At 42.5% G+C, this 14,789-nt stretch overlaps 1 protein-coding gene and 1 non-coding gene across 2 annotated transcripts; both read right to left on the minus strand.

Annotated features, from left to right (window-relative positions):
* Positions 1-288: 288 nt before the first annotated feature.
* LOC125582665 lies at positions 289-395 on the minus strand. The gene has a single exon (XR_007320121.1). It is a non-coding gene; the product is annotated as a small nucleolar RNA R71 (small nucleolar RNA).
* An 11,617-nt stretch (positions 396-12,012) lies between these two features.
* On the minus strand, positions 12,013-14,042 carry LOC106360403 (serine/threonine-protein phosphatase PP2A-5 catalytic subunit). The gene is made up of 5 exons (XM_013799991.3): positions 13,666-14,042; positions 12,910-13,024; positions 12,720-12,828; positions 12,567-12,644; positions 12,013-12,482 (listed from the first exon to the last, which is right to left on the minus strand). Exons 1-5 carry the CDS (start codon positions 13,916-13,918, stop codon positions 12,117-12,119), a joined length of 921 nt encoding a protein of 306 aa, XP_013655445.1. The 5' UTR covers positions 13,919-14,042; the 3' UTR covers positions 12,013-12,116.
* Positions 14,043-14,789: the final 747 nt, after the last annotated feature.

Genomic DNA, 14,789 nt, shown 5'->3' on the forward strand with positions numbered 1-14,789 from the left:
AACAACTTTGAGATCAAATCAGGACTTCTCAACGTGATCGAGAACAACAAGTATCATGGCTTGGCTCTAGAGGACCCTTTTGATCACTTGGACAGGTTCGTCAGCTACTGTGGGTTGTCAAAAACCAATGGTGTGTCTGAGGATGCCTTAAAGCTGAAGTTATTCCCTTTCTCTCTGGGGGATAAGGCACGACAGTGGGAGAAGTCTCTACCAAGTGACTCAATCACCACTTGGGATGACTGCAAGAAAGCTTTCTTGGAGAAGTTCTTCTCTACTTCAAGAACTGCTAAGCTGAGAAATGAGATCTCCAGTTTTCAACAGAAAGGCTTGGAACGCTTCATTGAAGTCTGGGAGACATTCAAGGGCTACCAAGCTCAATGCCCACACCATGGTTTCTCTAAGGAAAGCTTGCTGAGCACATTCTACCGTGGTGCTCTTCCTAAGTACAGGGCCAGACTGGATACAGCTAGCAATGGGTTCTTCTTGGGGAGAACTGAGGAAGATGCAGAAGAGCTGGTTGACAACATGGTAAAGAGTGATGCAGTCTACAGTGGAGACCACGACAGAGGCAGTCGAACATATGACAAGAAGACGAGGAGGAAGTTAAAGGCCGTCCAGGATAAGATTGATATTCTCATTGCTGATAAGGCCACCCAGGAGCAGCTGCACTTTGTTGGTAACCCAAACAAAGAAGCCACACCTGCTGTTCAGGAAGTTGATGGTTTGGAAGGGCAAGAAGAGTTGTGCTTCATCAACAACAATGGTAGCTGGTACAAGAAAGAGCCAAACTTTCAGTACAACAACTACCAACAGAGATCTTACCCCAACAACCAACAGAGTGGTTATCAGCCTCGGAACAACCAGCAAGGCAGCTATCAGCCTCAACAAAACCCTCCTCCCGGTTTCAACAACAAAGGACAACAACCTGCCCAACAACAACCTACTACTTCTACCTCTACTCCTCCAGTCAGCAGCACTGATGCCCTACTAAAACAAATCTTGGAGTCTCAGACAAGAAGTGAGAAGCATGTTGGCTATGAGTTGAAAAACCTTCACGCAAAGATTGATGGAAGCTACAATGAGCTCAACAACAAGTTCAGAACCTTGGAGAACCAGTTTGCTGCCATGAACACTCAACAAAATCGCCAACAAGGTTCTTTACCTGGAAAATCTGAGCAAAACCCCAAGGAGACCATGAAAGCTATCACCCTCAGGAGTGGTAAGGAGTTACCTCAGAAAGCTCTCACCAAGGATGCTGAGAAACAAGGTGAGGGGGTTGCCATCAACATAGATGATGAAGTGGTGATTGTTGATGAGAAAACCAATGATGAAATCTTGGAGAAGATTGTGGAAGCGAAAGGTATAGGAAAGGTTGGGGAAGAGAAGAAAACAGTGAAAGATGGTGAAGTTGTTGCTCCAGCAAGTGAAATTCTTTTGTTCCTCCTCCCTATGAACCCAAACTACCATTCCCTGGTAGATTCAAGAGGCAGCTGCTAGAGAAGTACAAAGCTCTATTTGAGAAGCAAATGAGTGAAGTTCAAGTCACAATGCCCATCATTGATGCTTTCATGCTAATTCCTCAATATAGCAAGTTCCTGAAAGATGTTGTAGCTGCAAAGAAGAAGGAGATGGAGGGCATGATGATTCTCACTCATGAGTGCAGTGCCATCATCCAGAGGCTTGTTGTTCCAAAGAAGCTAGAAGATCCAGGATGCTTCACATTACCTTGTGCTCTTGGACCTATGGTATTTGATAGATGTCTCTGCGATTTGGGAGCTAGTGTCAGCTTGATGCCTTTATCTGTTGCTAAGAAGCTTGGTTTCACTCAGTACAAGAAGTGTAGACTGTCTCTGGTATTGGCTGATCGTTCAGTGAAGTACCCGGTGGGTATCTTGGAGGACCTCCCCGTTATGGTTGGAAAATATGAGATCCCTACAGACTTTGTGGTGCTTAAGATGGGTGAGGAAGCTGCAGATCCTTTAATCCTTGGAAGGCATTTCTTAGCTACAACAGGAGCAATTGTTAATGTGAAAGAGGGCAAGATTGATCTCCACTTGGGTAAAGGGCATGTTCTTCACTTTGACATCAAAGAGGTAATGAAGAAACCAACAGTTCAAGGGCAAGTTTTTTACATTGAAGAGATGGATGCCCTTGCTGATGAGCTCCTTGAAGAATTGTCAATAGAAGACCCTCTACGGCATGCTTTGACGATAGAGAGGCCAGCTGAAGTGATTCAGAACCTGGGGAGTGCTGCCTATGGGATATGTTGGATTCACAAAGAAGGTTAAATTCTAACCTGAAGGATGTTGTAAAGAAAGAGATTCTTAAACTCTTAGATGCTGGTGTTGTCTACCCTATCTCAGATTCTAAATGGGTATCTCATGTGCATGTTGTGCCAAAAAAGAGTGGTATAACTGTGATTAAAAATGACAAGGATGAATTGATACCAACAAGAATAGTCACTGGGCATAGAATGTGTATTGATTACCGCAAACTGAACTCTGCATCTAGAAAGGATCATTTTCCACTTCCATTTATTGATCAGATGCTTGAGAGACTTGCAAATCATCCATTCTATTGTTTTCTTGATGGATATTCAGGATTCTTCCAGATCCCCATACATCCCAATGATCAGGAGAAAACAACATTCACATGTCCTTATGGTACCTTCGCATATCAAAGAATGCCATTTGGTCTATGTAATGCTCCAGCCACCTTTCAGAGGTGCATGATGTCCATCTTTTCTGATCTGATTGAAGATGTTGTGGAGGTGTTCATGGATGATTTCTCTGTCTATGGATCTTCGTTTTCTGCTTGTTTGTCAAATTTGTGCAGGGTCCTACAGAGATGTGAAGACACCAACCTTGTGCTGAACTGGGAGAAGTGTCACTTCATGGTCAAAGAAGGGATTGTGCTGGGGCACAAGATTTCAGAGAAGGGGATTGAGGTGGATAAGGCCAAAATCGATGTTATGGTTGGTTTGCCCCCACCAAAGACAGTGAAAGACATCCGAAGTTTTCTTGGTCATGCTGGGTTTTACAGGAGATTCATAAAGGACTTCTCCATGATCACTAGACCATTGACCAGGCTGCTGTGCAAAGAAGCCACCTTCAGCTTTGATGTGGAGTGTCTAGAAGCCTTCAAGAAGCTGAAAGGTGAACTCATCAGTGCTCCAATTGTCCAGCCACCTAATTGGGATCTCCCCTTTGAGATCATGTGTGATGCTAGTGATTATGCTGTGGGAGCTGTTTTGGGGCAGAAGAAAGATGGCAAGACCCATGTGATCTACTACGCGAGCCAAACCCTGAATGATGCTCAGATGAGATATGCCACAACAGAGAAGGAGATGCTAGCCATTGTCTTTGCCTTTGAGAAGTTCAGAAGCTACTTGGTGGGATCTAAAGTCATTGTCTACACAGATCATGCTGCGTTGAGACACCTTTTGGCGAAGAAGGATGCAAAGCCCAGGCTCTTGAGATGGATTCTTTTGCTGCAAGAGTTTGATTTAGAGATCAAGGACAAGCCAGGAGTTGAGAATGGTGTAGCTGATCACTTGTCCAGGCTGAGAGTGGAGTGTGGCATTCCCATTGATGAAGGACTCCCTGAGGAACAGATCATGGCTATTGGAGCAGTGATAGCAGTTTGTGAGACTGGAAGGAAGCTTGAAGAAGTCAAGGCAACAGAAGAGAAAGAACCTTGGTATGCTGATTTGGTGAATTACCTAGCCACAGGAAAAGAGCCTTTGAATCTTGTGGGTTATGCCAAGAAGAAGTTCTACAAGGATGTGAAGAGATACTACTGGGATGAGCCCTACCTCTACATTCTCTGCAAAGATCAACTTTATAGGAGAGTGGTTGCTAATGAGGAGATTGATGGGATCCTTACACAGTGTCATGGATCATCTTATGGAGGCCACTTTGCTACCTTCAAGACTGTTGCTAAGGTGTTACAAGCTGGATTCTGGTGGCCACACATGTTCAAGGACACACAAGACTTTGTTTCAAGGTGTGATTCATGCCAAAGGAGGGGAAACATCACCAAGAGGAATGAGATGCCTCAGAATCCAATCCTTGAAGTTGAAGTGTTTGATGTGTGGGGTATTGACTTCATGGGGCCATTTCCATCATCACATGGCAACAAGTACATCCTGGTAGCTGTTGATTATGTCTCAAAATGGGTGGAAGCTATTGCAAGTCCCACCAATGATGCAAGAGTGGTAATCAAGATGTTCAAGAGCACCATCTTTCCAAGGTTCGGAGTTCCAAGAGTTGTAATCAGTGATGGAGGGTCTCATTTCATCAACAAACTGCTTGAGGGACTTCTCAGGAAGAACGGTGTTAAGCACAAGGTTGCAACTCCTTACCATCCTCAAACAAGTGGTCAAGTTGAGATTTCTAACAGAGAGATCAAGTCCATTCTGGAGAAGATTGTGGGGATTACAAGGAAGGATTGGTCAGTTAAGCTTGATGATGCGCTTTGGGCTTACAGGACAGCTTACAAGACACCTCTGGGGACCACACCTTTCAACCTATTGTACGGGAAAGCTTGCCATCTACCAGTGGAGCTTGAGTACAAGGCACTTTGGGCAGTAAAGTTGCTGAACTTTGACATCAAGAGTGCCAAGGAGAAAAGGCTTTTTCAGCTACATGAGCTTGATGAGATAAGAATGGATGCCTTCGAAAACTCAAGGATCTACAAGGAGAAGACTAAATCTTTCCATGACAAGAATATCCTAAAGAGAGAGTTTAAAGAAGGAGATCAAGTTCTTCTCTACAACTCAAGACTGAAGTTGTTTCCAGGAAAGCTTAAGTCAAGGTGGTCCGGCCCTTTCAAGGTCAAAGAGGTTAAGCCATATGGAGCAATAGTTTTGTGGAGTACTGATGGAAGAGACTTCACAGTCAATGGGCAAAGGGTTAAGCTCTACATGGCTGATGCACCTGAGGAAGATGGAGTTTCAACTCCACTGTCTGATCCTACCCCAGCCTAATCCAAAAGGAGGCAAAGTCAAGCTAGAGACTTAAAACAAGCTCACTTGGGAGGAAGTCCATGCGTATCCTTGTACATATTGCATTGGTATTTTCATTTTCATCATATTTCATAAAAAAAAAAAAGAGGGGAAAGTGTTGAAGTAGTGTTCAGGTGGTTCATCGATCCGGTCAAGGCAAAGAATCGAGCGTGGGAGTGAGGTTCCGCAGCGACGCCACGAGGTCGCTCCAGCTGGGAGCGACGTGATCAGAGCGACTGGTCCAAGTCGCTCGCATTTTCGGTGTCCGGAGCTCGAGAATCGCTCTCGGAGCGACGTCTCGCAGCGACCACGCGAGGTCGCTCACGTTTTCTGTCGCTGGGAGCGACGTGATCAGAGCGACTGGTCCAAGTCGCTCGCATTTTCTGTCGCTAGGAGCGACGTGATCAGAGCGACTCGGCTAAGTCGCTCGCGTTTTCTGTCTCCGGGGCTCGAGAATCGCTCTCGGAGCGACGTCTCGCTGCGACCACGTGAGGTCGCTCGCGTTTTTTGTCGATCAGAGCGACGTGACGCAGCAACCACGTGAGGTCGCTCGCATTTTCTGCGACCCGGAGCGACCTATCAGAGCGACCACTCCAGGTCGCTCCCGAGCCGGTCCAGGTAAGTCCCTCTTCGATTTTGTCCGGTTTAATTCGAGTTAACCAGCCCTAAACCTAACCGGACGACCCTAGACCTACCCATACCCACGACCTTCATCTCTTTCACTCTCCTTTCCTCTCACAAACACTCATGCTCTCTTAAACAAACTCACACCAAAAATCTCCTAACTTTCTCAATTCTCACCCAAATCTCCTAGTTCTTGTTTCTAAATCTAAGCTTTCGCCCAACAGTCTATTCCTCACCACCCATTCCCCATTTCCTTCCATCCAAAGCAAGGTATTGTGTTTTTAAATTCAAATTCGTAGGTCCATGAACCCTAGAATTTGAAAATCGAAATTTGGTCATTTTCTTGCTTGATTGTGGTAAAATAGACTAGGAAAAGCTTATATATCAAGTTGGGTTGTTGAATTGATGGTGGAATTGAGCTTAATTTGAACTTTGGCAAAATTAGGGTTCATGGATTTGGGGCTTTTCGAAATTGATCCTAATTGAGTGTGTTAGTGGGTGAGTTAGTATGTTAAGGTGTTGAAAGGTTTGATTAGAGAACCCTCTCATTCTAGAATTACTTTGATTATTGAATTTTACTTGTCTTGTAATTTTCACATGATGAAAAGATTGAGAATTGTGATTCTTTACGTTGCTTCTTGAAGTTTACATTTGCAAAGTCAATCGACTTATCCCTTTCCAAGTTTTGTATTTCTCAGGTACAATGGTTAGAAAACTAAGGGAAAGTCGGATGCTGAGAGACAAGAACCTGAAAGTCAAGAGTCTTCGTTGAGAGGAAAGGCTTTAGCCTCGGAACGAGCTGGTTCTGGGACACAAAGGACTTCTCGACAGAAAACCGTGGCTGCAAAGAAGGCAAAGGAGCAAGAGAAGAGGGCAGGAAAGAGTATAGCAGTTGCCACAGATGAGGAGAGTGGCGATGAAAGTGCAGATGAGCAGGCTCCTACAAAGAGGGCCAAGATGTCCAAGGGGAAAGAGGTTGCTGAGGATAGAGACAGGGCGAAAACTCCATCTGAGGAAGAGCTGTATCACCATTTGCTGAATGGGGTAACTTGGACTCCGACCAGATTCGCTGACCTTGATTTGCTGAAGGAGGTGGGTCTCGATTCTGATATTGAGGCAATGCTGGGGCACCTGAAGATGCCCAAACTCCTCACATGGCCTACCCCGCCTACCGGGATGTCTTCTGTCAGTTCTTGTCTTCCCTTGAGGTCACTTACCATGACGATCCGCACGTGAGGCAAGGATGGGGCAAAATAAAGTTCAAGGTCAATGGGAGAGAGTACAACATGAACTTCAAAGAAATTGGGAGAGTCATGGGTTTCCAAGACTTGGCAGACTACTCCCTTCCCAAGTGTGAAAACCTCCCCACTCAGCTTTGGAAGTTAATCACTGGAAACAAGCACTCTACCGGGGTTGACAAGAACTCACATATCCGGCACCCGTCTGTACGCTACCTCCATAGGATGCTCGTCCATGCATTCTACCCACGGGAGGAAGACATGCGACTGCTCTGCCCGGCTATCCGCCCCTACGCCCCACCTGGAACGTTGCCCCTTCCAAGCAACGACATCTATGCTTTCTTCGGGATGGTCAGCTTCTTCGTGAATCGTCTCGAGCACTACAGAGACTGGGCATGGTACACAACTGATTCGCAACCAAAGGTTGGGATAGGCGGGATGATCACGCCACTGCTCCAATTTCTGAATGTTCCCTTGGGAAAGGACGCAGCAGGGCCTAAGTTCATCGATGGCACTTACTTGAGGATTGCCACCTATTTCAGTGGGATGTATGGGAAGGACTACGTCTACCACTACTACTTGCAGGGCAAACCGGTCGAAGTGGTTCTTCCAAACCAGAGACTGACGAGCTTAGAGAGACCTGGAGCTATCAGCTTCAACTTATCCCAAGAAGACTTTCTTGGAGAACACGGGTCTCTCGGTCCCATTGCTGCACCAAGGAAAAGGAGTGTTCCGACGAGACACGACTTCACGGAACCTCCTAGGGAAGAATCTGTACCCATCTATGGACCTCCACGCTACTACTTCAAGCCACATGATGGAGTCCTTCCCCCTGGTGCGCTTCGTGACGCTCATGACCACATTGGCCGACTTCAGCGATGGAACAAGGCACAAGACAGAACAATCGAAAAGCTGAAGGACAAGTGCAAGGCGCTGAGCAAGACGGTGAAGAAGCAAGCAAAGACTTCAGCCAAGTTCATGAAGAAAGTGGCCGATGTCTTGACCAGAGGAGGAATAGCTGGATGTAGCTCAGCGGACTTCGCCTTCACGAACACATCAGTCCCCCAGCCCCCACCTCAGCCCACTGATCTTGGTTTCCCACTCACTGATAGACAGCTCCAGCGACAATGGAGGAACCCACCCACTCAGCCTTCCGCCTCTGGAAACAAGTCTCCATCCCTAGCCTCTTCAGAAAGTGAAGCTGAGATTGAAGAGGTTCAGAGCCAACAATGGTATGGAGACTACAGCTCAGGACATGGAGGTTACTACACCACGTTCCCACCGGACGACGACGATGCTGGGGCATCTGCCCCCACTTACTATCCTTGAAGGTACTTCTCTACTTTCCCTTGTATATACCATTTCGTTTTTGCATATTAGTTTTCTCTTTTTGGGTATCTCTCTCTCCTTGACAACACAGAGACTGTGTCATTTAAGTTTGGGGGAGGTACCAAGTATTTGATCATGTTTGCTTTGATGTTGTTTCATTGAGTCATGCATTGCATACCTATTTGCATATAAAAAAAAATCATTTAGTTTGCATCATTTGCATTTCTAGGAGAGTCTAGAGCATATAGGTTGCATTCACTTGCATTGGGAGCAATGATTTTAAATGCCTTGTAAAGAACACTACTTTGCACCTGAGTAGCTTATGCACCTCTCAAAAAGACTTGTATGCTTCGAGCCTTGAAAACTCTTCCTGAAACTTGTTGATTGCTGAAACTCAGTCTTTGAAGCCAACTACAACCTTATTTGAACTGAACGAACTTAATGCATCTTGCTCATGGTCCCTTGTGTACTGAATCATGGATATACACACTTGAGTTGTCACATCCTTTATGCCAATCTTTTTGACAACCTCTAGTGGTAGACCTCTCCCCAAAATCCCTTCCTCCGTTTAAGCCTTCATTGATTGATGAGTGAGGCCTTTTTCGGAAAGTCTTACATGCACATAATGTTGAGAGTATCGGGAACGACAATGCTTGATCTTCATTCTTGCTAGATTAGGCACATTATTGTCTAGCCATAGGATGGGGGTGAGTGTTGTAAAGTTTGATTTGGGAGTATGAGAAAGTTGAAGGAAAAAAGTGAACTCTTGTGTTTAATTGACTAGTCTTTATGGGATAAGTAGAGAAACTTCTAGCTCAATTTGTGAAAAGTCTTGGCCCCCAAAAAAAAAAAAAAAAAAAAAAAAAAAAAAAAAAAAAAAAAAAAAAAAAAAAAAAAGAAAGAAAAGGGGGCTAGCAAAGTTGTTTAGAGCTAAGATTTGTTTAGAAGTTGAGAAAATCTTTGATAGATTTCAAAGAAAAAGAGTTTTATGTGCAAAGTGTTCTTGGGATCTTTTGGTGAGAGATGGGAGTTGAGTTTGACATTATGAAGTGATTGTGTAACTTGTATGTTTGGGAAAAGGGTAGAACAATGGAGATTGAGCATTGTATGCATGAGTTGGTCCCTTTCTTAGATATATTATGTGCAATGTCAAGGCTACTCGTTTTGAGAGTAAACCACTTTAAAAGATCATGGATTTTGAACCTCTTGACCCACTTGAATAAAAGCCTTCCCTTACTCAACCAAATGATTTGGACCAATTGACCATTTGCAAGAATTCACTTGATGTTTTATGCTTAATGAATGTGAGAGTTGGTTGATTTGAATGTGTGGATGCTTGATGATGAGTATAAAGGCAAAAGGAGTTGAGATAGGCCTGGAGAAGCTAGAGTGTAATAAGAGAGTGTGCTCATTAAGGATTAGATGTTGAATCGAGTGCTAGTTGTGTTTCTTTTGGCTATGAGTTCCCACTTTCAAACCTCTCTCCCTATGAGTTCTAGAAAGTTCACTTGTGGACAAGTAAAAGAACAAGTTTGGGGGAATTGATGTCTTGCATATTTCCATTGTCTTATCCATTCATCCATGTGCATTTTGATCATATAGACTAGGATTTAGCCACGTTTAGGTTGCATTTTGCATACATGAGTCTTTATCAGGTGTTGGAGTACCACATGGAGTTCTTGGAGGCATTTGGGTGCATTTTGAGCTCAAAAGAAGTGTTCTATGTGATCATTGGACGATCAGAGCATGGGAGCGACATCACGGAGCGACGCCATGAGGTCGCTCCAAACTACCTCTCAGAGCGACCTCGCTGGAGCGACCCCGAGAAGTCGCTCGCCGTCTAATCCCGGTGGAAGCCGAGAACTGACCCGGAGCGACCATTCAGAGCGACCACTCCAGGTCGCTCCCGACCCAGAGCGACTTGGCCAGAGTGACACCCCGAGGTCGCTCGCATGTCTATCGCGTGACGACAACACAATGGAGCTGGAGCGACCTCTCAGAGCGACCCACTGAGGTCGCTCCCGAAACCCGGAGCGACTTGTCGGAGCGGCGTGCCGAGGTTGCTCCGCGTCTATTTGTTTGGCCGAATTCATGTTTTCTAAGGGCCTTTTGGTCATTTCATTATGCATGTTTTTACTTTTGAAAACCTATGTTTTAAGTACCTTTAGCAGCCACCAGACAGATTATCTTTTGTTCTAAGAAAAACCTTTGGAAAGTTCATCTCTTGAATCATCTTTGTTCATCTAGTTATTGCAATTCTGTGTTTTCCAATTCGTTGTTGTATCCCTCTGTATGATTAATCTGAAATCCAAAATGAGTTTAAGAGGAATCATGAAGAGTAGTGAGTAATCACTTTTTGAATTCATGGGTTAGGAAGATTAAGGGTGATTAGGTTAGAGCTATGATGGTTTAGAGTAGATCATTCCAAAACCTTGCTAGTAGAGTAATCATAATGCATCTTCTGAGTTAGCTTCTCAAAAGTTGATCTTTAGGCATTTCCCACCCAAAAGGTGTTCGATGAAATGCCTGAAACAACTCTTCTAAGCTTTTAGCATATTTTGCCAAAGACATTTGTTGTTAGAAGTGCTAAGATAGCCTTAGACCTGTTAGTAATGATTGCTTCCATATTATTCAACCAAAGACATTTGTTGTTTGAAATGTGTTAGTAAATGAACATTCATCTAGACATAGAGTTTGTTTAGGATCGTGTCTAAGCTTAAGGTTGATAGTTTGATTGTTCGTTTGTCATCCTTAGTTCGAAACTTGATCACCCAAAGTCTAATTCCTATGCCCATGAGTTCTCATTTTCCTTAGTTAAGAAAGTGAACTCATTTACCGTTTTTATTATTCTGAAATTGCATTAGTAATAATCATTAGTTTAGAAAACCCTTAAAATCATCGGTTGCACTTAGATTAAGTACGTACTTGCATTCTCAGTGCTTGAAATCCCTTAGAATTGGTTCGACAATCATTTATACTACAACATTTGTCTTAGGAGCCTTGAAAACTCCTAATATCATCCAACATTCGCGACAGAGATCGAGGTATTCTAGAGATTACAGGAGGACTTCAAAGATGTGAACCTTTCTCATATTCTTCGGAGTAGGAATGGTCGGGCGGACACGTTAGCAAAAGAAGTAAGGAGTAGAGACTATATTTTTCTCATATAGATCAGACCCGACCAAACGAAAGTGCTCCTCATAAATTGGCTCGTCCGACCACTACTTGATTTAGCTTACATGCGTATCCAACAAAAAAAAAGATAATGTACGTCCAGTCCTTGGGATACCACCACCACTATGATCTAGGTTAAAACAGATGCATTGTCTTGTAACTCACAGAACTTGTTACCGACACCTACATTTAACTGTTTACAACAAGGCTCAGAAACTAGTACTTCTAAGGCTAGTTTCAAAGTTCAAAACTTGTTATTGTGACCAGAGAAAGGTAACCCACATGTCAAAACATGTCACAATATCCTTACAAAACTTGCAACAATGTGCAGCAGAATTAGACTCATGGGATGAATAAAAGCGTAACCAATATCCCCAAACTGGAGAAAACTGGTGCTCTCTGAGACCGAAACTGTGCAGGCCGTGATGTATGCACAAGATTGGATCCACATCGAATTGAAAAGCTCTTGAATCTCTGGATTCATCTTGTTTTGATCTGAGGTTTTTTGTTTGTTTGTTTAGATCTCAGATACTCAAAAGCTTGTTCAGGTTACCATATGTACCTCCCACAACAGTTGTTTCATTCATAGTCTATATTCTACTTAGGCTTCTTCAATGTTGTTTGGTAATAGAGCGGTTTCAGTGACTTGGACCAGAATCTTTGAACGCTCATATCAGTTTTAACGAACAGAAAATGAAATTACAGAGAAAGGTTAAGAACAGAAGCAAATGTTTTCTTTTTCGTACTTACAAAAAGTAATCTGGAGTCTTACGTGTAGTCTCAGGTTCGACTTGACGTGGAGCTGGATCGAACTGAAGGAAGTTCTGGTCCATGTTCTCGCCTATCTCTAGAATCGCAGCCATGTTGCCGCATCGGTAGCAATAGTTTGGGGCACTGAACACAGTGACAACGTTCTTATCTTGGCACCAATTAAAACCTTCCATGACAAGTTGGTGTGCTCTTGATATCAGACTGAGCCCATTGGTGTGGTTAAACTGAGTAGCGATGTCTGTTCCGAAAGTGTAGCCTGCGCCACGAGGAGATATTCCCCAACCGCATCGATCATCTGGATCGGACCATAACAGATCACACATTGGTCCTTCATGTGGAACCTAAAGAACAAGACAACATATTAGTTTGGTTATGTAATATAAAGTAGCAATTATCAGCTTTTTGTAGGTATGGAAGTTACTTACCTCTTGTATTCGATCTAGAGATCTGATATTGTCAAGTGTATCTAAAGAAGGTGAAAGTCCTCCATGTAAACAGAAAACCTACAGAGAAGTATAATGGATATGTCAAAAACCGTGGAGGGCAGATAAAATATTAAAGGCGTATTAGAAGTAAACCTGACTCTCAATGAGAGCTGTAAGAGGAAGGTAATCAAAAAGGTCAGTGAAGTGCTTCCACACATTAGCGTTTCCATATTTCCTCAAGCATTCATCATAGAATCCATACCTGAAAAAGGTTAAAAGCTAGCTCTATAAGAGTGATTTGAAACAGAAAATGCTTTATTGCATTCGATTACAAAACACTTACACTTGAGTAATTTGCCGGCTTTCGTGGTTCCCTCTAAGGATTGTAAGTCTATCTCTGTATCGAACTTTCAGAGCTACCAAAAGCGAGACTGTCTCCACGGAGTAATACCCTCGATCTTCAAATTAACACAGCAAATAGGAACCATCAAAACACAAATCCTAGTAAACAAACAATCCAAACAAATACTACTCCAACATATTAAATTACACAGAAATGTTATTGTTAAAAGGTTATGCAGAAACAGATGACAAAACACACAATAAAATAAACAACACAGAGATTTAACATAGTTCAACCGATTAAATACATCCACATACAAATATAATTTTTTTTTTATTGGAGCCAAATTTACAAACATATAGTTTTTTAAAAATCAGCAAATCAAACATAAACGAAATAATGTTATAAAAATCGATCTAGGCTTTAAAAAGAAATCGGTTTAAGCACCCGTCTAAACAATAATCCCTTATAAAAGGTCTAATTACGGTCTGGCATTTCTGGAAAATTGCAAAAAAAATATATATAAGAGTATCTAGCATCATATAGCTGACTGACCCGGGGGCTTAGGCCCAATAAAAGTAGAACACATCAGCCTATATAAGAGTAAAGACAAGCTCCCCAGCTGACTAATGCTACCGTATCAGACAACAATCAAAACAAACACTACTAGAAGCTTCACAAGTTACATAGAATGTAATCATCATCATCTCCAACGGTCACAGGTTACTTCATCGATAGAGAGACTAACTGACTGACCTACATAATCGCCCATGAAAAGATAATTGGTGTCAGGAGAAGAGCCACCGATCTTAAAAAGCTCAATCAGATCGTAGAATTGACCGTGGATGTCGCCGCAAACCGTAACCGGACACTTAACCGGTTGAACATTCCACTCCTCCACCAGAATCGCCTTCGCTTGCTCGCATAACGTCTTCACCTCCGCCTCGGACAACGCTTTGCACTCCATCAGCTGCTCGATCTGACGATCGATGTCTCCCGTCTCCGGCATCTTCTCTCAGATCTAAGAAATTTGATAAATACTCTCTCTTTGTACTTGGAAAAAAAAGCTTTACATCTCCATATGAGCAAATGCGAATTTCGATTTCGTTGGAACTTTGCGTTTTGTGTGTTTCTTGTCGTTTGTGTTTATTATTTATTATCTTTGTTAAAAAAAAAAAAAAAACTGTAGTCGGAATTAAATAAAATTTCTCCTTAATCCGGCAGCCGCGCCGGGTCAAAGTCCAATGTGGCGACTTACACGTGGCTTCCATAAGTAGGCCATATTCTCGGCTCGTTTCATATGGATTACTTGATGTTAGCCCCATTAGCCCATTTATTAAGACTCGGCCCAATCCATTGGGAAAATGACCAAATTCCTTTTTAAATTTTAGAATCATATCATTTTCTACACTCTATTTTTCTACTATTCTATAACTAATCCACTAAAATGCACAACCAGTGGCAGAAGATCTAGAAGTTGTTTTGATCCGGAGCGAACATAAAATTTATTCACAAAGTATTTGTATATACATAGGGCATTCTTTAAAAAAATTAAGAAAATACATTGAAATTTTAAAAATTACGGTGGGCAACTGTCTCACTCTTTGTCAGTACCGGTCCAACATTTTTATATGCCCTAAGCAAACTTTTATCAACATATTTTTACACTTACCTAATAATCATATATAAATAAATATATATAATATAAAATATCACATTAATATTTTAACCAATTCAACTGCATTAATAGTTATTAAAAATAATTTTATAGAATTAATTGTATAGAAATATTTGTAAATATTATCACCAACATTTTCACCATAATCAATCATAATTTGCTAAAATCAATTGTTAATACAAAATCTCACGTTTAAAAAATA

The sequence above is a fragment of the Brassica napus genome, chromosome C2 (assembly GCF_020379485.1).
Source record: "Brassica napus cultivar Da-Ae chromosome C2, Da-Ae, whole genome shotgun sequence".
Classification (NCBI taxonomy): Eukaryota; Viridiplantae; Streptophyta; class Magnoliopsida; order Brassicales; family Brassicaceae; genus Brassica; species Brassica napus.